The 25,375-nt window shown below is 53.9% G+C and overlaps 2 protein-coding genes across 4 annotated transcripts in view; one reads left to right on the forward strand and one right to left on the reverse strand.

Moving 5' to 3' along the window:
- LRRC75A (leucine rich repeat containing 75A) overlaps positions 1–6,640 on the reverse strand; it is a 41,196-nt gene extending 34,556 nt beyond the window's left edge. For both annotated transcript variants that reach the window (XM_054571203.1, XM_054571204.1), the window contains exon 1: positions 6,389–6,640. In XM_054571203.1, coding sequence (XP_054427178.1) covers positions 6,389–6,640 — 252 coding nt within the window. The remainder of the gene's footprint in view (positions 1–6,388) is intronic.
- UBB (ubiquitin B) overlaps positions 1–25,375 on the forward strand; it is a 139,877-nt gene that overhangs the window by 78,324 nt on the left and 36,178 nt on the right. The gene's annotated exons all lie outside the window — the stretch shown is intronic.

The raw sequence follows: 25,375 nt of genomic DNA on the forward strand, positions 1-25,375 counted from the left end.
ACAAGACTATTTAAGGAGAAAAATACACACAAGAAAATGCTCTGTGGACTAGAAGGGATCATGCAGGTGGGAAGGGTGTCTCCAATGCTTGCTCTCCCACCAAAGGCCCGAGCCAACAACCAAACAACAAGGATGGGCAGGGACCCCTTTCTCAGCCGCCTCCTACTCCTTCCACTTCTCAGGGGCCCCTGCTCCTCCGGTGTCCCTGTCTTGGAGGTGGGAGTGAAGTGGGGGGGGGCGGGGGAGACAGAGTGTAGGGGGAAACTGACCAAGGTCAGGCAAATTAACAAGAGATGAAAAGTTGGTTCTCAACCAGGGGAAGAGAGAGGAACAGAGAGAAATGCACAGACACAGAGAGAAGCCGCAGGAAGCGGTAGGGAGACAGGCAGAACGACAGGCGTGGATGTGGAGGACCAAAAAGGGGCCGGGGAGGGGCACCTCTGGAGGTGGGCACCGGCCTCAGACCGGCGGCGAGGCCAGCTCAGCAGGCCAACACTCCCCGACACTCCCCGCCCTCGCCAGGCTCCTGCGCCCATCCTGGTGAAGATAAAGTTGGAAACATCCAAATGCCACATCCCTTTGAGCAGCAGCCATTGGCAGGACTCCACATGGCTGCAGCAACCAGGAGTTTGAGCTAATAAAAGTTAGAAAAATAAAAATAAAAAGCTGGGAAATGCTCCCAGAGAGCCACATGGCACCACTCAGGGCCGGTGGGTGGGGTGGGGAGGACAGCAGGCGCTGTAATTGCGGGGGGCGGGGGGCAAGGTCACCGTTCTCACTAGAGCAGCCAATTCTTTCGCGACAGTGAGCCCAAGACACAGCGACTGAGTCTGCTGTTCCAAAAACGGGCCCCTCTCCCACCCCTCCTGTTTCTCCTATGATCCAGATAGCAGCGATGGAGCAGAGGGGGCACGTGCGTGTGTCATTTTTCTCACAGGTCCCCCGCGGCGCTGTTCTGGGAGGGGCAGGTGGGGCAGGAGGAGCAGGTGTCTGCTCCAGAGCCCCACTCTGGGGAGATCTCCTCAGATGTTGACCCTACCCCTCGGGCATCCTGATGGGGAAGCTGAAGAAAGGCCTTAGTCACCTGCACAGCCCTTCTACAAGGTGGCTCTGTGGGCAGGAGGCGCATGGGGTGCCGAGAGGAGCCGTCGGGAGGCTGAGCAGGGGCAGGGGCGGTGGCGCCCACTCTGGATTATGGGAGGCTGACCGGATCTGGCGCTGGGTGCAAAACGCAAGGCACGTCTGAGCCTCAGCCCGCTGGCTCCTGAGAGTTAGGGGCAGCGGTTCCTGAAAAGTTTCAAACCACCCAGTAAGGATTTCCTGAAAACCCACTGTGCCCAGCACGGGATCTACGGCCTCTGCCCCAGAAAAGCATGCAGAGAAACGAAACAGCATCAGGTGAGGAAGAGGATGTGCCCCTGTCCGCCGAGGAGGGTGCATGGCGGGCGAGTCCATGGGTAGACCCCAATTTATTTCAGGAGCTTGAGGAAAGAGCAAAGCAGGTTCTGGCCACCCCCGAAGAGGTGGGCATTTGTTTCAAAAAGAAAGCCCCGCCCACAAGACCTAAAGCCAGGAGAGCTGGCCCAGCACCAGGGCGTGCGGTCACGCCTGGCCACACAGAGCCTGCTGTGGCCCCGGCCTTCCAAACCAGTGAAGCAGGTCCTGGCCCTGGATTCCTTTTGCATCTTTGTCACTGGAAACGCCTGTGCCCAGCCCAGTCAGAGAGCAGTGGATTTTAAAAAAGAGGGCTTCTCTCTGTGGATGGAATGAACATGATTCCGCGCAAGCCGCAGACCAGGAGCGCTAAGGCCAGCCTCTTCCGGCAGGCCCCCCACCCCCCACCCCACTGCCTCGGCACAGGCCCCCGGCCGCACCTGCCAGATGGGATCCCCGACGTGCCCACAGAGGCCGGGCACCGTGCCATCCCTCTATCCAAGAACACTACCGCCTGACAGGCTGCCGGGAAGGGCCAAGCCCCTCGGACCTTGCTCCCAGAAATCCAGCCACGCTGAGGGCAAACGTGCCAGATCTCCTGGCCATATAACGCGCCTGGGGAGGACGCCCCCAGGCACACAGCCGTGGCCTAGCAGCCGAGTGCCTTCTGAGGACACACCATGACAGTGGCGGCAGACACACATCTGCCCAGCTCAGACTTACTACAGGCTGTTACAGGCCTGTGGGTGTTCCATGCAATGCCAGGGACAATGGGGGCAGGGGTGTCTCCACCCTTAGGAAGCATATGACTTAGTCTGACAAACAAAAGGGACATCAGAGGAGAACTGTCTAGGGATAATTAAACACCACCCAGTGTGGTAAGGACCCAAAAGGCAACTGGACGCAGAGCCAGGGCCTGACATGGCCCAGGAGGGTGGCCTCGGAAGGGCAAGGAGTGTTCAGCAGAGACAAGAAAATGCATTCTGGGTGCAGGAAGGCTAAGATCAAGGCCGATGGTGGGGGCCTCCCTGCTTGCTGTCTGGCGGCCTTTCAGCCTGTTTGCCTAAAGGGATTTTCATAGGTGTCAGAGCAAGAAGGCGGCCTCGAGGAGGGCCGTTCTACTCATCTCTGTGTCTCTGGGTAGAAAAGACCTGCCCCATCCCCAGGTCCCAGGGGGCTCCCAAGTGCTTATCCATCATCCAGCTCCTTTGGGAAGCAAGACACCTTAGATCCGGGGGGTGGGGTGGCGGGAGGTTCTTGTTTTGCGTTAGCTGATGTGGCTCCTGCTCCGCATGCAGAGTGAAGCCAGTCCTGCCACCCGGACATCAGGAGTCCACGTCCAAGCTGCACCAGCGGGCGGGGCGGGCAGGCCAGCACGCACAGCTCTGCCCAACAGGGCAGCACCACACTGAGTGGCAGTAAACCGCCCAATCACACCCTCCTTACAGGAAGGCAGGGAGGCTGGTGAACAGGAGGAAGTGAGCCGCTTCGGCTCGGTGTATCCTGGGGAAACTGACCCCCGACTCTGGTGCTGCACGAAGCTGACTGACATCCCAGTCGGGACATTTTGGGACTCAGAGAAACTGTTGGGCTGGCCCTCACCCTCTGTTCAGGGCTAAAGGTTACCTCTTCCCCAGGGCTCCTCAGAGAGGGCAAGTCTGACCCCCCCGAGACTCAGGGAGGGACACCTGGGGAAGCGGGAGGCCTGCAGGATCGGGGTCCAGGGAAGGGGAAAGGAGTGGCCTCTTCCATCCACGGTGGCTTCTCTTATCCCCATGAGCACGCACTCCCGACGGCTTCAAGTCCATGGTGAGCTCTGGATCCAGACTGAGCCCTGGCCAGGCAGGCAGAGCCCCAAAGCTTCTTGAGCTCGGCCTGAGAAAGGTTGCAGCCTAGCCAAACCCAAAGAAGGGCTAAGTCTTCTGTTTATCATATTTGCTGGGAAAATGTGTCTTGATTTGCAAAGCCAACGTAGTTTCACACACTGTGTAGCGTTTGCTCTGTTCTGTATCCCAGATACCCTTTGGGGAAGGAGAAAGGCCAACTCAGATTATCTGCTGGGTCCAAGGTCAAAGCAGACTGAGGACTAGAAGGCAAGCCTCTGAGCTGACCCTTAGCCCACGCTCTTCTCGTGATTCCATTGCTGCTGAAGGTGTGAGGTCATGCTCTGCCACGAGGAGGCTTCTGGGCCCCTGCCTGCATCACTGGCCACCGCTCAGAATTGAGAACATTAAGCAAGTGACAAGCACGGACAGGAGGAGATTCTCCAGTCAGGGACCCCCAATCTTAGATTTGAACGAGGGGCATTCAGAAGCGGCAGCAGCAGTGACCACTAATTGCCCCACGTGGTCCTCAGTCTGTTTCCAGGACCGGAGCCTGAGGCAAGTCACAGAGCAGGCGGAGGTGCGGTACCAGGCGGGGGCCTGTCCAGAACGTGGGGTGTGTGAGCCCTCTGAAATGCCCGCAGAAGTGTGGATGCTGGTGTATTTGTCTGGGAAGAGTGTCTTTCATGACCTCAAACAGCTCAAGGACTTGAGGTTAAGATTACAGGGATGAAAGATCTCAAGTTGACCTCCAACCTTGGGGCTCTGGGCACACACTATTCCTGCAGCCAAAGGGACATTATCAAACACAGGAGCAAGTGCCCTGCAGATGCAGAGGCTGTCACTGTCCTGGCTGTCATTCCTTCCACCTGTTCCCCACTGCCTACCCCGTGGGCTTGAGACAACACTGCGGTGGGACTGACCGCCCTGAGCTCTGCACACACCCGTCTTTGCCTGCTGTGCTACACAAGAGGCTCTCCCCGGCCCAGCCCCCAGGGAGGCCCTGGGAGTTTTCATGTCTCTCAGGGACTGCTCATCCCCCTTCTGAACATCACCACTTTCAGACCAGAGAAGGAAACTAAGTAGAAAAACACAATTTGGGAGAAAGGGTCACTTCAGTGCACAGCACAGACCCAGCTCGATGCTCCTCTGAACAGCCTCACGGTCCCAGGAAACCATCTGTCTCTCACGGACAGGTGGACACCAGGCCCCGTGGGCATGCCCATCGCTGACTCTGGAGAAGCCTACAGACCCTACCCATCGCTAGGGTCCAAGGGAGCCAACACGCGGAACTGGCGCGGGGGCAAGTCATTCCTCTGTTTACACAGAAAGGGGAAAAGAAGGAAGTCTGATTAAGCCCATCCTGCCCCCACCAGCCCTCCCAGTCCTGCCACTAAGAAGGGCATCAGGACACCAACAAGACCAATGTTTCTCAGGAAATGCTCCCTGTCTCAAGGACCCTGTGGGGCCACAGGAATTTATCTGTTCTCCAAAAACCAGGGAGAAGGTCAGCTTCAGCATGTGGAGTCACACTCAGCCTCAGAGGGACCGGAGGCGCCCGAGGTGTCGGTCTCCTGTGACCAGCCCTCAAGAATGCTGACTTAGCTTTGTTCTTTTCCCCTCCAGGAAGGGCTTGTCTCGTCCCCACCTGCCAGCCCCTCCACGCTTCTGTTTCCCCAGAAGCACCCATCCCAGTGCTGCGGGAACAGCCTGTGAGCAGGAGAATCTTCTTACTGTCTGGTGTGCAAATGAGATATGATGGTCTGGAAAATCCATTATTCTGTTTGAAAGCAAAAGAGTTTCCACAGAGGCCATGCACTGGTTTCCAATTTTTGAAAGACAAAGAAATACACGCAGCTAAAGTTATGTGGTGCGTAATACCATCTTTCTTTGATGATTCAATTCAGAGAAGGAACCTGGGAATCTAGTGGCATCTCAGGCCTCACTGTTTGGAACAGCTTGAGGCTAGAGCTGACCCCCGGCTCCTCCCGGGTCTCTGCTTCCCTCTCTCCGTGCAGTGCACATCTTGGGAACACACACTCTGGAGTGCCAGCGAACCAGATAGAAGGCAGGTGAGTACCAGAGAATCAGGAGGGATGAGGATCTGAGTAGGTTTTGGAAGCTCCTCCCAGGAAGGTGCCCCTACATCCTCTTTCATCAGTGATGGTTAAACTTCAGAAATGCCATCTGCGATCCTGTCTCCCATCCACATTAGTGGGGAACTCCACCACTATTGGGGTCAATCTAGCCAGCATATGGACCCTGGACTCGCACTGCGCCCCCCCAAAGCTGGATGAAGACAAGCTGTTCGGTGATGCAGGAGGTACACCCTCCTGCCTCTCTCCCACTCAAAAACATCCATGGACCAGGCCACCCCTCCCTCAAAAGAGAGGAAGGAAGGAAAGGCAAGCCAAACAGAGGCGGGTGACAGAGTGGGCCCCGGGGCAGCCCTGAAGTAGAGGGGGGCGCCAGATCTGCAGTCAGTCGCTAACCAGCGGGCCAGGGACAGGCAGAGGGCAGGGCGCAGCAGCTTCCTGAAGTTTCTGCAGCCAGACAGTCCCAAAGGAAACCAACCCAACTCCCCTCTCCCCTCCAGTGTTCAGTGGGGCTCACGGCTGAGCACCTGTCAAAGTTATTCAGGGGAGATAAAACACTGTTTCCCACCTGAGGCGCAACCTAGAATGCCTCCGGGGGGACAACGACCTAGGGATTGGCATCTCAGCAGCCCCAGGGCTGTGCCCTTGGATTCCCCGGAGAAGCTGACAACTACGCATTCCTGGAGGACCCTGGGCAGAGGGTGACTGCCAGTGGGCAGACAGGAAGAAAGGCACCTTGGACCAGACCAGGCAACCCTCCCCGCATCCCCTGTCATCAACTATCCCTGGGATCAGCGGAGGAGAGAAGCGAGAACATAATTTCAACAGGTCTCCCGCAGTCCAGCCTCGCCCGGCCATCCTTCCCCCGCCCAGTCCTGAGGCCTCAAATTCCGCGGGAGCACCGTGGCACCTGCTGCCAGACCGGGTTCCATCCTCGCGAGAGGGGGCCCTGGGCGGTGCCCCTCGGCGCTCCCCGGCCTCCCCGGGAAGGGGCGGGGCGCTCCCGCGGCCGGCGCGCCCCCTCGCCGCGCTCACCTGGCGTAGGTGCTGCAGCAGCGTCCCTGCCTCCTCCCGCCGGCCCTGGCGCACCATCCGCAGCAGCTCCTGGACCATGCTGACGCGCCGGTGGTAGGGGGGTAGCCCCGCGCCGGGGCCCGCGCGCCCCGCCTTGTCCCCGGCGCGCAGCAGCAGCGACGCCCAGAAGTCAGGCCGTTCGCGGCGGGGACCGGACGCCGCGCCGGGGCCGGCTTTCTCCGCCAGGCTGCCCTTGGTCTGCCGGGTACCCATACCGCGGCGTCCACCACCGGCGACCCGCCTCCCGGGCTGCAACTTTGGGGTAACTGTTGCGCGCGGGCGGCGCGGGGCGGGGGCGGTGGCGTTGGTGGCCCGCGCTCACCTCGCTCCGCCCTCCGCGCTCCCCGGGCGCGCTCCCCCAGCGCTCGCCGCCAGCCGCCGGCCCCGCCCCGCCCCCGGCTCGGCTCCGGCTCCGGCTCCGGCTCCAGCTCCCGCCCCTGCGCCCGGGCTCCGCGCCGCCGCGCGCCGCCCTCCTCCTTCCCTCCCAGCCTCTTCCCATCGCTCCCCTCCCCTCCGCTCCCCTCCCTTCTGCTTCCCGCCCCTCCGCTCCGGGTTGGGGGCCTGCAGGCGCCCCCTCCGGCGTCGGCTCCAGCACCGCGCCCCCTGGGGGCCACCGCGCTGCGCCTCCCGGGGCGCAGTGGCGCGGTGGCTACCGGGCGGGCAGGCCCTAGAAGCTATCGCTCGTCCCCACCAGGTTTCCCATATGCTTCCACGATCGCGCGTGAGGGTGAGGCCCGCAGGAGGGGAAGGGAGACAATCTGTGCATCCCGGATGGGGAAAGTTTAAAGCACGGGGCCATCTCTCCGCCCCAGAGCCGGGTTTCTCAAAGTGGGCTCCGCTGAGTGCCCAAGTCCTCTGAGGCGCTGGTTAAAAACCAGACTCCCGGGCCTTGCCCCAGATCCACTAAATGAGAATCTCTGCGGTGGCGCCTGGGCACCTGCATTTTTAGCCAACCCTTCGGCTGATTTTGATAAACACTCCTTTGATACCCGATTGCTGGTGGTGGTGGTTGGCGAGTGGACGAGGGGACTGCGCCAGGCTGTGTGTGGGGTGTGTGTCCTTTTATGCAGAGTCCATCTTTTGCTTCTATCAGTCTCTCAAAGAGTCTAGACCAGCGATTTTCAACCTTTGACATCTCATGGCACACACAAATTAATTACTAAAATTCTGTGGTACACCAAAAATTACATTTCTTGCTGACCTGACCAAACAATAGGTATAATTTTGATTAACTCACGCTGGACAGCTATTGTGTTGGCTGTTGTCATTTTTTAATTTGACAGTCTAAGGGAAAAGAGGTCCGTGCCCCCCACTAAATAGTCAAGATATTGCATGTTTTAAAAATTATTGCGGCACACCTGTTGAAGATCGCTGGTCTAGACCATCAAGGTATAAAGAGCTGCTGCCTCCTGTTCTCATTCTCACACCTCTGGAGAAGGCCCCTGGGGTAACCCCCGAACGAAGAAGCAGAAGCAGAAGCAGAAGCAGAAGCGTGCCCAGCCAGGAGCCCGGCGGCTCACTCCTGCGGGCCCCTCCCTCCCTCCCCACAGCTTCTGCCAGGCCCAGCCCTTAAGAGACCAGACCCCTGGGGGTCTGATGGTGCTGGAAGGCCAACCAGGGCCCGCGCAGAAAGAAGGCTCAGCAGGGAAGGCACCTGGAGGACCTTCCTTGTCACAGGCCATAGACTGCCCTGGCAGGCTGGGGTGGCTGCCCTGGGCTCAGCCACAGGGCTGCAGGGGCGGTGGTTGTGGGTGCTCGCCTCTGGGCCAGGCCCTGGGTGCTGTTTTGGGAGGAAAGGGCAGTGTGGGCTGTAGGGGCAGGAGAGCCAGGTCCCAAGTCAGAGAGAGCCAGGACCCTCCGTGTGCCGACTGCTAAGCCTCAGGCCAGTCCCAGCGACCTCCCGGGTCACGTCGGGATAAGAACACTGCAAGGCTCAGAAAAGTAAGATGAGGGGATGCAGAAACTCCAAGCAGAATGCAGGTGTCCGGCTAAGGAGGGTTCCTTCTCCCACTCTGGGACTGATGGCTGGGTCTTCCCAGAGGGGCTTCCTCTGTCAGTCCCGAGTCCCGGCAGGATGAGGTGTGCGTCTCCCTCGGCGGGTTCTCTCTTCTCTCTGGACGTCCACCTCCCAGTGCCCGTCCACTTCTGCTGGCAGAAAGCACTCAGTCTTGCTGCCAGCTAGCCTCCCAGGACTTAGAGCGGCACCTTCCAGACTTGCCTGGCCAGGGAAACCGGCCGGCCAGGCCCCTGTCTAGGGACAGCGGGCTCCCCCCGCAGCCTGAGCTTGCAGGTTGGCCCGCTCGAGGGCGTGGGGCGGGGACACCTGCCGTCTCTGTGGGGAGGACTCCGGCAGCCCCTCGCCTGGGTCGGAATGTCACCCCTCTCCTCTTCTTCAGAGACCTCCTGTTATCTTCTTCACCTTGCTCTTAGTTGTCCCCCAACTCATCCCTCTTTTCTGGCTTGTCCTCAGTCTTCTCTGTCTATTTAGACAGGAAACTTTCACTTGTCCGACACAGTCTGGCCACCAATGGCCCACCTCTCCTTCCTTTGCAGCCAGCTTTTGGGAAGTTCCTCATACGCATCGCCACACCTTCTGTACCTCCGCTCATTCCTCGCCCGCCCCAGTGTGGCCTCGGGCCCCACCACATCTCTGAAATGACTCTTGCCAGTGACCTAGTTGCTAAATTCAGTGGCCATTTTTAGTCTTCATCTTATTTGACTTTTCAGCAGCAATTGATTCTGTTGCCAACTGTGTTTTTTTTAATCTGGGTAGTCTTTCTTAAAAGTTAATTAGAGAGAGAGAAATATTGATTTGTTGTTTCGCTCATTTATGCATTCATTGGTATGTATGTGCCCTCCTGGGGATTGAACCCACAACTGTGGCGTTTCAGGATGATGCTCTAATCAACTAAGCTACCTGGCTAAGGCACCAACTCTGTTTTGATTTAAACTCTACTCCCTTGGCTTGTAGGGAACTACTCTTCTCTAGATTTCCTTCTTGTGGTCCCCTGGGAGCTTCCTTCCTACCCCCATCCTTTACTTGTTGGTGTTACCCAGGGTGTGATCTCAGACCTCTTACCAGGCAGTGTTATTCATGTGCAGGGCTTTCTCTGCCACCACACACTGATGACTCCAAGTCTCTCTTTCCAACTTAGAAGCTCATAAGTTAACCTGTCACTGACTCACGGCTGCTGGCAGAGAAGGGAGACTCCTGGGTCAGAGACACAGGACTTTATTACCGGCACACGCAGCACACAGCATGAGCATCAGCGTATTTGCATAAGCGCCCTTTGCCTCTGAGTCCCACAGCGGTAGTGTGAGGGGCCCAGATGGATGCTCCGCGTGCAGCTGGTTTGTGCCACCGCTATGGGATGCTGGGCTCTGGAATCTGCTGCTTCCTGGGAAGCAGTGAGCAAAGCCTGGAGGGCGGCAGGGTCTCATTGCACACTCAGCCCTGAGAGGTAGCCCAGGTGACAACGGGCCGGGGTCTTGTGTTCTGGGCACACACAGTGAGATGCGAAGAAGTGAAGGAGCCACATGGAGCACCGCCTCCTCCAACCGTGGGCACTGCCCCCACCCCAGCCAGTGAGCGCCGCCCTCCCAGCCCGCCTTTGCTCTCCTTAGTCAGGGCAGGCCGGGAGTGCTGGAGCGCGTCCTTGTGCGCCCGGTCCCTCTCAGAGTCTGCAGCTGGCCAACCAAGTCCAGTCAGTGTCGCCAAGAAGGGCAGCTCTCATCTGTGCACGGTCACCGTCTGCTCGGTCTTACACTGTGTCTGTTGTGTATATTACACTGTCTCATTCTTTCAACAACTGTGAAGTCAGCTTTATGATTGTCCTGATTTCACAGGCGAGGAAATGGGATCTTAGAGAGGCCAAGTGTGACTTGCCCACAGTTGCAGGGAAAGTAAGGGGCAGAGCCAGGACTCATGCTTTTAAGTCTGTGTGTCGTTACTTTACGTCATGGGTCCTACTGTTTAGATATTACATCCCACGTCCACTGCCTTGTTGAGGAGCTGTCATTTTTTTCACCCCAATCATTGCACGACAATAGCCGTCTTCCCAGTTTTTCTCCCCCCTCCAGCCTTGCCCTTTCTGATGTATCTTTCATGTAGCGGTCGGAGTGATCACTTTAAAAAGGGAACACACATACACACACATACACACACACACACACTGCCCTCCCCTCTTCCGTGATTCCTATCCCTTCCATTTATTTTTTAAAAGATTTTATGTATTTATTTTTAGAGACAGGGGAAGGGAGGGAGAAAGAGAAGGAGAGAAACATTGATGCACGAGAGAAGCATCGATCAGTTGTCTCTCACGTGTCCCTAACTGGGAACCTGGCCCACAACCCAGGCGCATGCCCTGACTGGGAATTGAACCAGTAAACTTTCACTTTGTGGGATGACACTCAACCAGCTGAGCCATGTCAGCCAGGACCACTCCTCATTTTTTAGACTAAACTCAGGTGTCATTTCCTCAGCAATGGCTTCTGAGAGTCACTTGCCTCCCCCTGGCTAAACTTAGGTGTCCATCTGGTGTGCTCCCTAAGCCTCGCTGCCCGTGTTAGATGCTGCTGTGATGACCCATAAACACCTCCGGGACGGGCCATGCACCAGGCCTGCAGAGCACAGTGCCTGGCACACTGGAGGAGCTAAAATAAAAACACAAACACCTGTTGAGTGAGAAAGCCCATGCCCACCTCTATGTGTTAGCCTAGTGCCAGGCACCCAGTGCACGCTGGGAGCTTAAGGAAAGGACTGAGTGACGCAGAGCACTAAGATGCTGGTTGGGCGTGTGCACGTGGAGGCTACGAGTGATCTCTAGGAGATGAGTTTGCAGGGAACGAAGTGGCAGATGGGAGGCAAGTGAGACAGTTGAGAGGAATAGTGTAGCTTGTTCTTTCAGGACACTTGATTGTGAATGGGATGGATGGTTTTTGTTGTTTGTTTTTTACATGGGAAAGAGATCATTTTATTAAGAGGTACTCATGGAATTTATGCTTTTTGGTCATTCTTTTCTTTTATTTTTTTAAAGATTTTATTTTCAGAGAGGGGAAGAGAGGGAAACATCAATGTGTGGTTGCATTTTGTGCGCCCCCTGCTGGGGACCTGGCCTGCAAACCAGGAACATGCCCTACACTGGTAATTCAACCGGCCACCCTTTGGTTTGCAGGCAGGCGCTCAATCCACTGAGCCACACCAGCCAGGGATATTTATTTTTTAACCCTCACTCGATGCTATGTTTATTGATTTTAGAGAGGGGAAAGGGGAGCAAGAGAGAGAAACATTGATATGAGAGAAAAATTGATCGGTTGCTTCCCGCATGTACTGACTGGGGATCGAACTCACAACATTTTGATGTATGGAACGATGCTCTACGAGATGATGCTCTAACCAACCGAGGGCCCTGAAGGCAAATAGGTGGCAGTAGGTCCTGGGAGCGATGACCTGTGACTATTGTCAGGGAAGGTGATGAAGCCATTGGGAGCCCAGGGATGGGATAAAACGGGCTTCAGGCAGTGGCTCTCCAACTGGGGCAGGCATCGGAGTCCCACGAAGGGCGCCTGAAACCCCTGTCCGAGGGCCGGCCTCAGAGTTTAAGATTCAGTAAGTCAGGGGTATTGGCATCTCTAGAGAGTTTCCAGGGATCCTGGAGCTGCCAGCCAGGTCTGTCTGGGGACCACATTTTGAGCAGATCAGGAAGAGCAGCGCGAGGGGAGGAAGGGAGCAACAGTTTTCCCTCCTGGGGTCTCAGCACGGTTGCCAGGGGGACAGAACCATTTCTGGACTCAGTGGAACTCAGAGGAGCGCGGCCAGACCCGACCCAAGGGAACGCGGAAAGCACAGGCCCGCACCCGCGCTCGCGCCCGCACAGAGCGCGCAGCACAGATCCCTGGCTCGCGGCTTGTGGCCTCCCGGAAGGGAGACCCGCCCTCTTCCGAGGAGGCCCGGTAGCCTGCTCTCTCAGCAGCCCTTCAGACACCTGGTGCCTCCTCCCAGCTACCAGGGAAATGTGTCAGGGCCTCTGAATGATGACATGTGGGGAGCGGTGAATGTCAGCCCCCACATTGTAGTCCGCGAGTCCATCAGTAGGAACCTGTGCGACATTCCAAACATCCGGCCAGCTTTTATCAGGAAGCTCGAGGCCCTGGGCCGCCTCCCCTGGGCCTTTGGTAGTGCACACAGACACGACACAGCGTCACGGGGGAGAAGGACCCACGGAGGACAGGAGGCCTGGTGTCCAGGTGTCCGCAACTCCCAAGATCTCTTCTTGCACACGAAGCGCCGGAAGGCTGCACCCCGAGATCCAAGGCTGACTCCAGTGTGTTTTCTCCCTCTGCCCCCTAATTATTTCTCCATTGCTCCATGCCTAGCTGGCTTGAATTCAGTCGTTCAGTTAGTTATGGAATAGGTACCCACGAACTCACCACCCACAACCAAGCGAAGCCAAGCAATAACCAGCCAGGGGTTCCCCCTGGCCCAGGACCCTGCCCGCTGAACCCTCTGCTCGCCATTCCTTTTTATATTATTTTAAAATTTCTTTTTACAATGGAGAAACTGGTGTAGTGAATCCACATCTCCCTATGGTCCAGATTTTAACTTTTCAAGTCATGCCCAACCTTGTTTGATCCAAACCCCCACCCATTTCCTCTGTTTCTACATTCTTTACATAGTTGTTTTGCACTTGCATGTGTTTCTAAAAGGGTGTCTGTTTTTTATTCTGGTTGCCTTTAACTTTATAAAAGGGTATCTTGCTCTATGGAATTTTTTTCGCAGCTACTTTTGACAAAAAGTAGCTAGTTCTTTTTAATATTGTGTTCGTAAGAATCGTCCTTGTTACTGTATGTCATTGTAGTTCGTTTATTTCTCTGTGTATTATAGTGCATTGTATGAAAGTAACTTGGTTTATTTCTCCACTTTTCCACTGACATTCATTCACGTTGTTTTGGATTTCTGCTATTGGGAAGAGTGCTCGTATGAATGTTTCTGTACGTTTTTGTTCCACCTCTGGTAGGGCCCTGGGAACGGAATGGGTTAGCTCTATGGTAAACGCTGACTTGTTTCCCGGCACGTGGCTGTCCACCCCCAGCTTTGCATGCGAGATCCTCCCCCTACCCGTGTCCCCTTCTCCTCTCCAGTGCTTGCTCTCGAAAGGCTTATTAATTTTTTCCGATTACTTTGCCAATTAAAATGGAATCTTATTGGAGGCCTTCATTTGCATTTCTCCAATAGCTGATGACTTAGTCAGCGGAGACGGCCATAACAAAGGCTTTTGGACTTGCTTGGGACCTGCCGCCCCTTCCTTCTTTCCCACTCTTCCTTTTTGGAACGGCCGTGTCTGGTCCAAGCCGCCCGGCGGCAGCCCCGAAGCTGGCTCGGACGACCGATGGTGTTAACTCTCTCCGTGTTTACTGACCAGCGTTCTTCCTTTTCTGTCAGTGCCCGCTCACGTCTTTTGTCCAATTTCTATTGGCTGTTCATTTCTATCATTGCTGTAACAAATTACCACAAATATAGCAGCTTAAAAGAACATCATTTTATTAACTTACGGTTCTGGAGGTCAGAAGTTCAAAATGGGTCTTACTGGGTAAAATCAAGGTGTTGGGGAACCTGCATGCGGTTGAAGATTTTAGGGGAGAATCTGTTCCCTTCACTTCTCCACCTTCTAGAGGAAGCCCTAGCTCCCTGGCTCATGACCCCCTTTCCCGCCAGCACCTCACTCTGACCCCTGTGGCTGTTGTCACGCTTCTTCTCTCGCTGACCCGCCTGTCCCCCTTTTATGAGGACCCTTGTGATTACACTGTCCCCCCACCTCGATTTTCCAGGATAATCTTCTAAGTTGGTGTTCTAAGACGCAGTTTCCCATGGGCGCAGGGTCTCCCCACATGAGCAAACAATCCTTGGACACCAGCAGGGTGACGGAAAATTCACCTCAGCTCTGACACCATCTACCCAGAGATAGTATCAGATTCTACAGGTCAAGGGTTCAGTCCTACAGGACCACCCGACTCCACACGCATCCTTCAAACACCAGATGCAAGCCCAGGTTACCTTTGCTTCTGCCTGACTTGCCACAGGTCAAAGGTTCCAACAACCCCTTTCAATTCAGGATGCCAATTGCAAGTCCAGGTTGTCCCCTGTACTTCTGACCGACTGGCTATGAATTGGAGGTTCCCCCAAACCGCTCCTTAGGCTTGATTAAATTGCTAGAATGGCTCACAAAACTCAGAACCATGTTACTTCTAGATCAGCGGTTTCTTGTAAAAGGATATAACCCAGGGACAGCCGGATGGGGGAGGTGTGTAGGGCAAAGTGCAGGGAAAGGGCGAGAAGCTTCCATGCCCACTGCAGGCAGCACTGTCCCCGCATCGCACGTGGTCGCCAGCCTGGAAACTCTCCCAACTCTCGGGTTTCTTATGGAGGCTTCGTCACATAGGCATTATGGATCGCAGTACTGGCCGTCGGTGAATGACTCAGCCTCTAGACCGTCTCCCATCTGGGGGGCAGGGGTGGGTAGGTGGGGTAGGTGGGCGGGACGAAAATTTCCAACCGTCTAATCACATGCTTGGTTCCATTAGCCACTGGCCCCCATCCTTAGGTGGGGTCCACACATCACCCCGTTCACATAACAAAAGACACCTCTCCTCCTCTCAACACTTAGGAAATTCCAAGAGTTCCCAGAACTATGAGCCAGGAACTCTGAACTAAGACCAACACAAATCATAATATTGCATCTCTCCACCTGAGGATTCTTAACTTGCAGTGTCCCCTCTGCCCTGTGTGAATGAAGAAGGGGCCACAAGGCCGACCTGACAAGCTCAGGGACTGAAAGCAACCCCACAGGCTGGCCTGCTCACAAATTCCTACCTCGGCAGGTCACGGTGGGCAGTCATGGCCCAGGCCTGTAGCTTCCTTAGGAAAGGCCTGTCTTCACCGTCAGGGAGCCCTGTCCTTTGTTCTCGTGCAGCGGGGATAACAGGCCTTTGAAATGTCGGAGTCGCTTTCCAGACCCGGAACTGCACGCCCTGGAGCACAGTGACTGTGAGGCTTCGCATTGATACCTTGGGGCCCGCAACCCGTCTCTGCCGTGAATGCTGTGTTAACTCTCCTGTGCTCACCAATGTAAGGAGACTCTCTTCTTAATCTACCAGTAACAGATTTCTCGTAACTCTGCTGTGTTTTCTCCTTTGATTCGACACGTATAAAAAGCACTGCCATCCTCCAGAGCCTCCCTCCGTGGCTGAGGATGAGGACAGCGCATGGCAGAGAACAGCTCTGCCGCCTGGGCTCCACGGGGCAGCGGAGGACCTGCCGCCCAGGCGCCGGCGCCGCCGCAGCCGCCCCGCCGGCCCCGCCGGCTCCGCTGGCGCCGGTGCGTGTCTGGGGAAAGACGCGCACGAAACAGGATTGCCGCCCCGCAGGCTCCCGGCCAGCCGCCGGCCAGGAGACGCCCCGGGGTCTGCGGTGCCGAACGCCGGCCCGGCCCGCGCGCCGGCCTTGCGAACCCTTGCACCGCGCTCCCCAAGGCTCTCCGGTCCGCGACCTCCTGTGACCCTCAGCGCTGGCGCAGCGGGTACGATGGGGCGGCTGTTTCGGAAGCTCCGCAGCCAGTCGGAGCAGGGCCGTGGCCGGCAGAGCCCAGGCTCCTGACCCCCACCGGGGATTCTTCCTGGCACGGTGGGAAGCCCGGGCCCGCTGCCTCCCCACCAACCTGCCGCAGTGCCGAGCGGTGAGAGCCCCGGGCCGGGGCCAGGGCTCGGGTCACGCAGGCCCGGACCCGCTGTGTGAACTCGGGCAGGTGGTTTAGCCTCTCAGGGCCGCGGTGCCTCTGCTGTAAAATGCAAATACGGAATGTACCTGCCTTTCAAGGTTGTTATGAGAATAAAGGGAGGTTGTGTGTGTGTGCTATTGGCTTGACACAACATCTAACATGTGCTGCTTTATAAATGGCAAAATCAAAAGCCAGATAGGAAGCTTAATAGACATCCACAGAAACAAACAGCCTGGTTTTTAAAAAATGGGCAAAGGATTTGAACAGGCATTTCTCCAAAGAAGATATCTGAATGGCCAATGAAAAGTTGCTCAGCTTCCCTCATGGTTAGGGAAACGCAAATCGAAACCACAGTGAGATACCACTTCATGTCCATTAGGATAATGACTATCAAAAATAAAAACAAAAATAACAGATGTTGGGGAGGATGTGGAAAAATTGAAACACTTGTGCACTGTTGATGGAAATGCAAAATGGTGCACCAGCTATGGAAGACAGTATGGCAATTCCTTCAAATATTAAAAATAGAACTACCATATGACCCAGCAGTTCCACTCTGGAGTATTTATCAAAAAGAATTGAAAATAGGGTCTTGAAGACATACTTGCACTCTCATGTTCATGGCATCATTATTCACAATAACCAAGAGGTGGAAACAGCCTAAATGTACATCAATGGACAAAGCAAGTGTGGTATGTACATACGATGGAATATTATTCAGCTTTAAAAAAGAAAGAAATCCTGTTACATGCTACAACATGAATGAACCTTGAGGACATTAAGCGAAGTGAAATAAGCCGGTCACTAAAAGACAAATAACGTATGATTGCACTTACATGAGGTATCTAACATGGTCACACTCATAGAGACAGAAAATAGAACGGTGGTTGCCAGAGGCTGGGGGGAGGGGGCAGTGGGGAGCTGTCTAACGCAGGGGTCCCCCGCTCCGGGCCATGGACCGATGGCGGCCCGTGGCCTGTTAGGAATCAGGCCTTACAGGAGGAGGTGAGTGCAAATGTAATGCGCTTGAATCATCCCCAAACCATTCCTCCCACGCTGGTTCATGGAAAAATTGTCTTCCACGAAACCGGTCCCTGGTGCCAAAATGGCTGGAGACTGCTGGTTTAATGAATATTAGAATTTCAGTCCTGCAAGATTACAAAGTTCTAGATATTTGCAGCACAATAATGTGTGTATACAACAAATACTATACTGTACACTTAAAAGTTTGTGAAGAGGGCAGATTTCATGCTATTTTTTCCCCTACAAATTAAAAAAGAAAAAAACACACAGCAGTCCCCTTTCCAGTGTGAGGGAAGCCACACCTTTCCCTGGTCCCACCACTGCACTGTTTCCTTCTAGAATCAGCTTTCCTCCCCTTCCCACCTGTGGCCACTGCAGCCTAATTTGTATGCTTGTCCTTGGGAACCGAGTGCTGCGTGGCAGCTCCCATCAGGTACCCCTGTCAGTCACAGAAACTGCTCCTTGCCGTTCCTGCCCCTCCAAAGGAAAGCCTGGCCTGGCCGTTCTTCCAGGGGTTGGGAAGAGGGGAACTTGCCTTTTCCTTCTGAGTTGCTTCTAGTTTGGGGTTTATTTATTCAGTAAATGTTTGCTGAGTTTCTACCACGTGTTAAGTACTGTGGTGGGCTCTGTAGGCCTAGCAGCAGATAAGATAGACAGGACCCTGCCCTCAAGGAGTTTACATTCTAGTAAACAAATAATGGGCATAAAGCGAGGGATCTGACAGAGTCACGGAGGTGCCCTAAGAAAATCTCACTGAAGAGAAGATGCTTGCCTTGTGACCTGATATGAGAAGAATGGAGCCAGGATGGATGGCATTCCAGGCAGTGGAAACAGTATGTGCAAAGGTCCTGGGGCAGAAAAGAGCTTGGCGTGTCAAAGGAACAGGTTAGGCCAGTGGGAGGGAGAGGGGAGTGGAGATGTAGCTGGAACTGGTCTGGGGAGGGCTTCATGGAAAAGTAGGAGCAGGAAACTGTTAGCTATTAACATGCAAGCAATTCCATGAAGGATGGCACCTGGGGACATCCTTGGGTTCTCACCGAGAGACTGTGACTTGCTATGCATGTGTGATTCTAAGTCAGTGGTTCTCGAACTGGGGCATGCATTTGAGTCACCTGGAGGGCCTGCTGCAACGCATTGCTGGTCCTCGTCCCAGCTTCTGATTCAGTAGGTCTGAGTGGGGCCCAGAATTTGCATGTCTACATGTCTAGTAAGTTCCTGGGTGACGCTGATGCCGCGGGTCCTTGGACCACTTTGAGAGTCACGCTGGAAACAAGGCACAGATTCTCTCTGAGTCTTTTTCATTAGTAAAACTGCCCTTCTCTCCCGGTCAATGTTGTCATCAAATGAGATAACATATGGGAAATTCTTTTGTAAAAAGTAAAAAAGACATACAGAGGAATTATCAAGGTAATGATGTTTAATAATCACTCCTCCCAAGTGTGTTTCCTGCACAGTCTACGAAGAATGTTCACACATCACACGAACAGCTGGCTGCTTAGGAGCAGTGGCCACCTGACTTGATTTACCCTAAGCTTGTCTGACCCTCTGACAGCAATTGTTTGACAACCGCCGTGGCTGAGGGACAGCTACCTGTCTTGTCCTGCCTGGGAGAAACCCTTGGGTTCCCCTGATGCTCACCCACAGACAGAGACTTGATGATGCTTCAAGCATGTGTGGTTATTTTTGTCAACCATCACTCCCACGCGTCCCTAAGGAAGCTCTCCTGAGTCATCTGGAGGCCTGGGAGGGAGCTGACAACTACTCAGCTGGTGTCTGGCTGCTGAGGGGACAGAGGGGTGGTGATACATCCTCGTGCCTGCTTTGAAGATCCCTGGAATGTTGGTCTATAGAATGCGTGTGTATGATATACATTTGGCGTGTATATTTTTGTTTATCTTCACTCACAGACTCAACAAATATTTTCTAAGTATCTGTTACCCAGCAGGCCTTGTTTTAGGTTCTAAGGACATAGCAGTGTATGTCAAAGTCATCCTATCACGGAGTTTAAGTGTTTATCATATGGAACATATGTTGAAAGCCTACTATGTGTTACGACATTTAGAATCTGTCAGAGAATGTAGACTTATAATCAAATAAATGGAGTTACAGGGCTTGTGGGAGATAAACACGGTAGGGCACAGTGAGTCACAAAGGAGGAAGAGGGTCCTGAAGAGGCGTCCGGGGACCTGATACTGAAGACAGTGGCATTTTCCAGGCTGACCAAGGGGAGGCATCCTGCAAAGAGCAAGCAGCATGCTGTAGCTCGGCACAGCGGACGCCTGCAGATGGCTCCACAGAGTTGGTACTAGTGATGGAGGGGAGGCTGAAAAGGTAACAGGGGCCTGTCCAAAAACAGTCTTAGGTGACAAGGATTTGGGGCTTAATCCTGCATTTATGATATTGAAGTGTTGAAAAGGTGAGGTCTGAGAGCGATACGACTTCACTCTCTGTGCCACGCTGAAGCTCGGTCCAGTTTAGTCCATGCCGGTCCCCATCTGGCGGGGGTAGTCCGTTCCCCGCTGTGCTCTTCCCAGTGTCATGGGAACATCACTCCAGGGGGGTGTGGAAGTAACTAGTAAGAGTGAAGATGTGGAGGCAAGAAGACAGAGAGGTAAGGAGTAGACTTAACAAATGACGCAGGCCGAAATCGAAGTCAGGGTGGAGAGGTAGGGTTGGTAGCATAGGGAGCTAAATCAATAAAGGAGCAAAGGGAACCAGACAGTATTAAGTATAATCACCTAGGGACCATGTGCCTAATCTGCTAGGAAGCTACAGCTTTGCACTCTTCCCCAGAGAATCACAGCATTTCCCCACCAAGGGGATTAACACCCCCCCATCCCTCCCCTGGTGAAGGGAGAAAGGACCAGCTTTCAGATCTCCCCAGGGTACAGCTGTTCTGTTCCCAGCAGACACCGGGGGAGCCGTAAAACAACAAAGGGAAAATTCCTTTGCTGGGGCGTGTCCAGTTGAAGCCAAGGTGGCGAAGGGGGAGGTGCGTCTACTATGAGGCATGCGCGGTAGGAACTAAGATGGTGACCATAAAGGCCTGTCTGTCCAGCCTGGGGAAAGGATTGGGTTGGACAAGGGACAAAGGACCTGGGAAAATCCAGGAAAGGGGTTGGGTAGGGGGTGATCCAATGCCAACCCGCGAAGGACTGGGGAGTTGATTGATAAGTTTGAAAAAAGCACCTGGTCCTTCCCAAGCCTGAGATAATATATCCCAAGCTTAACAATAACACACGCTCGTTTGTTCATTCACACGTTGTCTCTCCATAGCAACCATGTGGCCCTAGCAGTCACCTGGGGTCCGGCAGCCACGAGACTCCAAGTGCGGGCCTGGGCACAGTGCCAGCCAGGGTGCAGCTGGGAACAGGCTACCCTGGCCGGATGGGGACAGACGTGGACTAAACTGGACCAAGCTTCTGTGTGGCACAGAACTTTTGGGCCTTGGCCTTTGTATGGAGCTTGATGAAGATGGGAGCTGGATTTTTTCTGCAGGGGGATGGATGGCGATGAGACACGGGCAACCCAGGGGCGGTCCTTTGGTTTTGCATCTGGTGCCACAATAAACCTTACCAGTCAGCCTTATCCTCCTGCATGTGGGTCCCTGGCACGTTTTCCTTGTGACTCCGTGAGAGGACATCATGTCCACCAGCAACAGGGTCATAGAGACATGCCAAGGATTTAGAATTGGCAGGACTTGGCTACAAGTTTAAGGAGGGCAGGCAAACACTGAGGGAAAGAGAAGCTGCTGGAGGAGCTGGAGTGCGGGGTGAAGGGCCGCTGCTCCCCGACCGCCGAGTTTGCGGCGCCCACTGCCAAAGCACGTGCTCCCACTAGGCACGTGCAGTCGAGAACCGCCACAGTTGGAAGTAACTGAGCCCAAAGCAGTGGGTGAGGTCGCCAGGGGTGAGAGGACGGGCAAGGACCGGTTAGCGGCACGCTGTGCCGCTTAACATGCTGGGGCGGGAAGCAGAGGCTTTGAAGAGAACCTCCAGGTAGCGTCGAAGAGGAAGAGGGCACAAGGAGGCCAAGGGAGGAAAAAGGTCTAGGGGAAAAAAGTGCCTTCAGTGGTGGCAAGTGCTGCAGACAGGTCAGCGTGGGGATTCGGTACTTTGGGTTCCAGAAGGTGAATTGAGTCCCTGTCAATGACATACATGTTTATGGAAAATATTAAGTTAGAAAATTTGGGAGGTGAGACAATGAATACCCTCTCCAGAGAGGGCTCCCGGTCATGTCACTTTATGCCTGTCTGATCTTGAGTCATCCTCTGCCAGGAAGCTCCATCTTCCAAGTTATCAGTGAAATGACTAAAAGGATATCACAAAGTAGTGGGAAGTTAACTAGAAATGAGGAGAGAGCAGCCGTCCAGGTCTCAGGACTTCAAAGAACTTTTGCAAGGGGCGATGCAAGCAGGAGTGAATCTAGAGACGTTCCTGCAGGCACTTAAATCAACGCAGAGAACAAGTGGACTGGACCCTCGGCAAAACCCCAGCACACTGCATGCTTTCAGGCTCTTGCGCCGCCACGAGCAGGGGCGCCTCAGGTGCTCTGCCGGGCACGAGGGCCCCTGAAGGGAGTAGGACAGACAAGGTTTCTGTCCTCAGGGCGCTTGCCTTCTAGTAGAGAGGTGGGCGAGAAACAAGCCAATAAAACAAGTAAATCGCAGAGTGTGATACATTCTATGAATGAAATAAACTGGAATGAGCCAGTAGAAACTGGAGAAGGATTACTTGAGATATACGGTATTGGTTGATCTTGCTGAAAAATTTCCAGCTTTAGTCACATAGATTTTATGTGCCCTCATGGTTTATGATTTATCGCATCTTGCCCGGGTAGAATTTTCTCCTGTTACGTTTCAGACAGCCCTGGCTGCCCAAGGTAGGCGTGGTGGGGGAGGGGTTGCGGAGAGAAGAATCCTGTGATATGCTTCCTGAGGCTACACCCTGATTCCCTGGCTCAGAGCAGCAGGAACTGGTGGCAAAGGCAGTCACTAGGAAGCTGGAAGGGGAAGGTGAGCAGGTCTCACTTTAACTGTTGGTGTGCCTGGCTATTGTTTGTGTTGGAGCAGAACCCGCTCCTCACTTCTGATCACACCTCCTGCTCCCGCCACAGAGGGAATGCTCAGTCCAAGGCCCTCCCAGTGTTTTTCAAACTGGAGGCATGGAGGACCCTTCTCCACTGGCTGGGCGTGAGGACACGAACTCAAGGATGACGGTGCCTTTTCTGTCCTGTGTGAAGAGGCTTACCTGCAGAAAGCAGGGACGAAGCCAAAACACCCAGGACGGCAGAATAGGAGGTGGAGAAAGAGAGACCTGCTGTTCCAGCTGTCCCCGCAGCCGGGCCGCCCTCTTGTATCTTGTGGTTTGGCTGTTTTGAGCCTCTTCCCTTTTCTTGCCTAAGCTGATTCCGGCTCGGGCTCTGCCATTTGCAACTAGTGTGTCCTAATCATTATGCTGTAACTGAAGCCACACGCAGCTGGGATGGTATCACAGTTTAGCTCTGGAGTGGAGGTTGTGCTGAGCAAAACAAGGGCCCCTCAACAGTGGGCTTTGGCATGTGCAGTTCGACCAGTGAGAAGAGAGGGGACCCCAGACTAACCTCAGCGGCAAAGATCCCTGCCGTGTTTGCCTCATTCGGAGGTCTTGGCTCCCCACAGCTCTCAGGGCCAAAAGGGACCTTGGGGAGTGGCTGCTTATTAGCTAGGATAAGCTAAGCTGCTGCAACAAAGAGAACCAAAGATGTATACTGGCTCAAGCATAGATATTTATTTCTCATTCACATGACAGACTGCAGCATGTGCTCTCAGTTGGTAGGTGGCTCTCTCCCATATGACGGTTCAGAGATCCAAGATCCAGCCTATGGCTCTACCGTGTCCTAGCGGTCATCTATATCTTGCTAGCACAAGAGGAAAGGTAATTCTCAGAAGCTTTGGCTGGTAGTGGCGCAAGGCACAGGGCCCTTCAGGTTTCATTTTTACTGCTAAGAACTAGTCACATGGCCATATTAAACTGCAGTGGATGCTGGGAAATGCAGTCTAGACTTGCAGCTTGTTAAAACCCCCCATTGCTACAAAAGGAGAGGATAATTTTAGTGGGCAGAAAAGTCTGACTTTCTGAGAGGACTAAATGGTAGGCACTCAGCTGCTTGGATTCTAGTTCCAGATCAGGGTTTCTTAATCTTGACACTACTGACATTTTAGAATGGATAATTTTTTGTGGGGGAGAGGGAGGCTGCCCTGTGCATTGTCGGGTGTTCAGAGAGTTGGCTCATAATCTATTCACATAGATAAGCATCGCATAGTACCCACTAGACAAAAAGCCCTGGCCTCTGTCTGCTTGGTGCCAGGCGCACCCCTTCACCCACTCCCCCAGTCCCAGTCAAGACATCAAAAATGTCTCCAGACATTGTCCAGTGCCCCCAGCACAAAAAGTCACCCCCAACTGAGAGTTCTTGCTCGAGACAATGAGGGCAATAGTCAGAGTCTTCTGTCACCTGGGGATGGAATGTGGTGGAATAACCGCGCACACACTCGGTCACTCGGGAGCTCATGGTGTCGCTGCTAGTTTTTGTTCACAAGGTGGAGAAATTAGCTGAGGTGCTGACATGCAGTTTCAGAGACACTGGGAGTGACGGGAACTCCAGCCCTCAGCCTCCTGAGTACATGACAAGAAGAACGGTTAGGAGACCCTGCAAGGTCTTGTCACAGCCAGAGTCGCATGCAAAGAGATGCTCTGCTAAGCCTTATAACTTCACTCAGTGCAAAACTCCTACTGGCTCGTTGGCAAAGAACCGACCTTCTAAGTGATTTGGTGCGCATTCCCTGAGATTCGTGAGAAATCAGATTTTTCGATCCCTTATCTGCCACAGGCAACGCTTTTTTGGGCACCTGGTGAGTCTTGTCCTGTACAGCCATGGTGAACTAGAGGGAAATGGGCTCTCCTGGAACAAACGGGGGATTCCTTGCGGCCTGGTGAAAACCGGAAGGCCAACTGTCCGTCCCGCAAAGCGTTGGGATGCTAACAGTTGGCTTCACCTTGTGGAAACCCAACAGCTGTTCTGACTCCGTAAGAAAGAGGTTTTCTGTCTGGGGCCGCTGGCGATTCCTTCATATTCTGTGAACGTCTTTGGGACAAGCTTCAGGGTTTGGGTAGTTGTCCCTGACAATGAACCCTAGGTTTGCGTTAGCTGCCAGTATAAAGTACAGTTGACTCTTGAACAGTGTGAGTCTTAGGACACTGACTCCCTGTGCAGTCAAAAATCCAAGTATAACTTTTGACTTTCCCAAAACTTAACTGCTAATAGCCTACTGTTTCCTGGAAGCCTTCCTGGTAACATGGTCGATTTAACACATATTTTGTATGTTTACACATATTATATACTGTATTCTTACAGCAAAGTAAACTAGGGAAAATCAAATGTTAAGAAAATCAAAAGGAAGAGAAAATAGATTTACGGTACTCCACACATTTATTGAAGAAAATCTGTGTATAAGTGGACCCATGCAGTTCTTACCTGTGTTGTTCAAGGGTCAACTGTATTAGTTTCCTGATTCACTGGGAATATGCAAGGTTTTTGAACATTAAGTAAAATTGGTTACATAAGCCTTTTTTTATTCGAAAGCTACTTGATTGAAATGAAACACAAGGTCAGGAACAATAAAACTCAACTTGAAATCCTGCTGAGAAAAAGGGATAGAGAAATTTTCTCTGCTGCTGGAGTTGCACAAAGTCACAGGCTCCGGTCAGACAGATTTGTGTGCAAATAAGGAAATACTCTCGATTACGAGGCACGCGGGCCTGGATGAGCATTTGCTCTCTCACAGACGTGTGTAAGTGTTCTCTCCCAGCGCCTGAGGACTCTAGACTCTTCACCAGTGGCTGTTTAGTCTAAGAACAACAATAAAAAATGGGATAACTAACGTGTGGTGCTGAACGATGGCTTTGGCGCAGCTCAAGCAGCCCCCTGCGGCCCGGCCTTTGCCTCCCTCCTGAGCCCTGCTGGCTCCCATGCCGGCTGCTCGGCCCCCCAGAGCCCCGCAGAGCCCGGTGCCGGTCATGAGTGCAGCCGGATGCGTCAGGCCGCGGGCATTGCTCATGCTTCTCCCGCCCCAGCTCCCAAAGCTTGATGACTACTGTTCCAGGTTTCAGGA

The sequence above is a fragment of the Pteronotus mesoamericanus genome, unplaced genomic scaffold (genome assembly GCF_021234165.1).
Source record: "Pteronotus mesoamericanus isolate MK-2021 breed Mesoamerican mustached bat unplaced genomic scaffold, CSHL_Meso_final contig_22, whole genome shotgun sequence".
Lineage (NCBI taxonomy): Eukaryota > Metazoa > Chordata > Mammalia > Chiroptera > Mormoopidae > Pteronotus > Pteronotus mesoamericanus.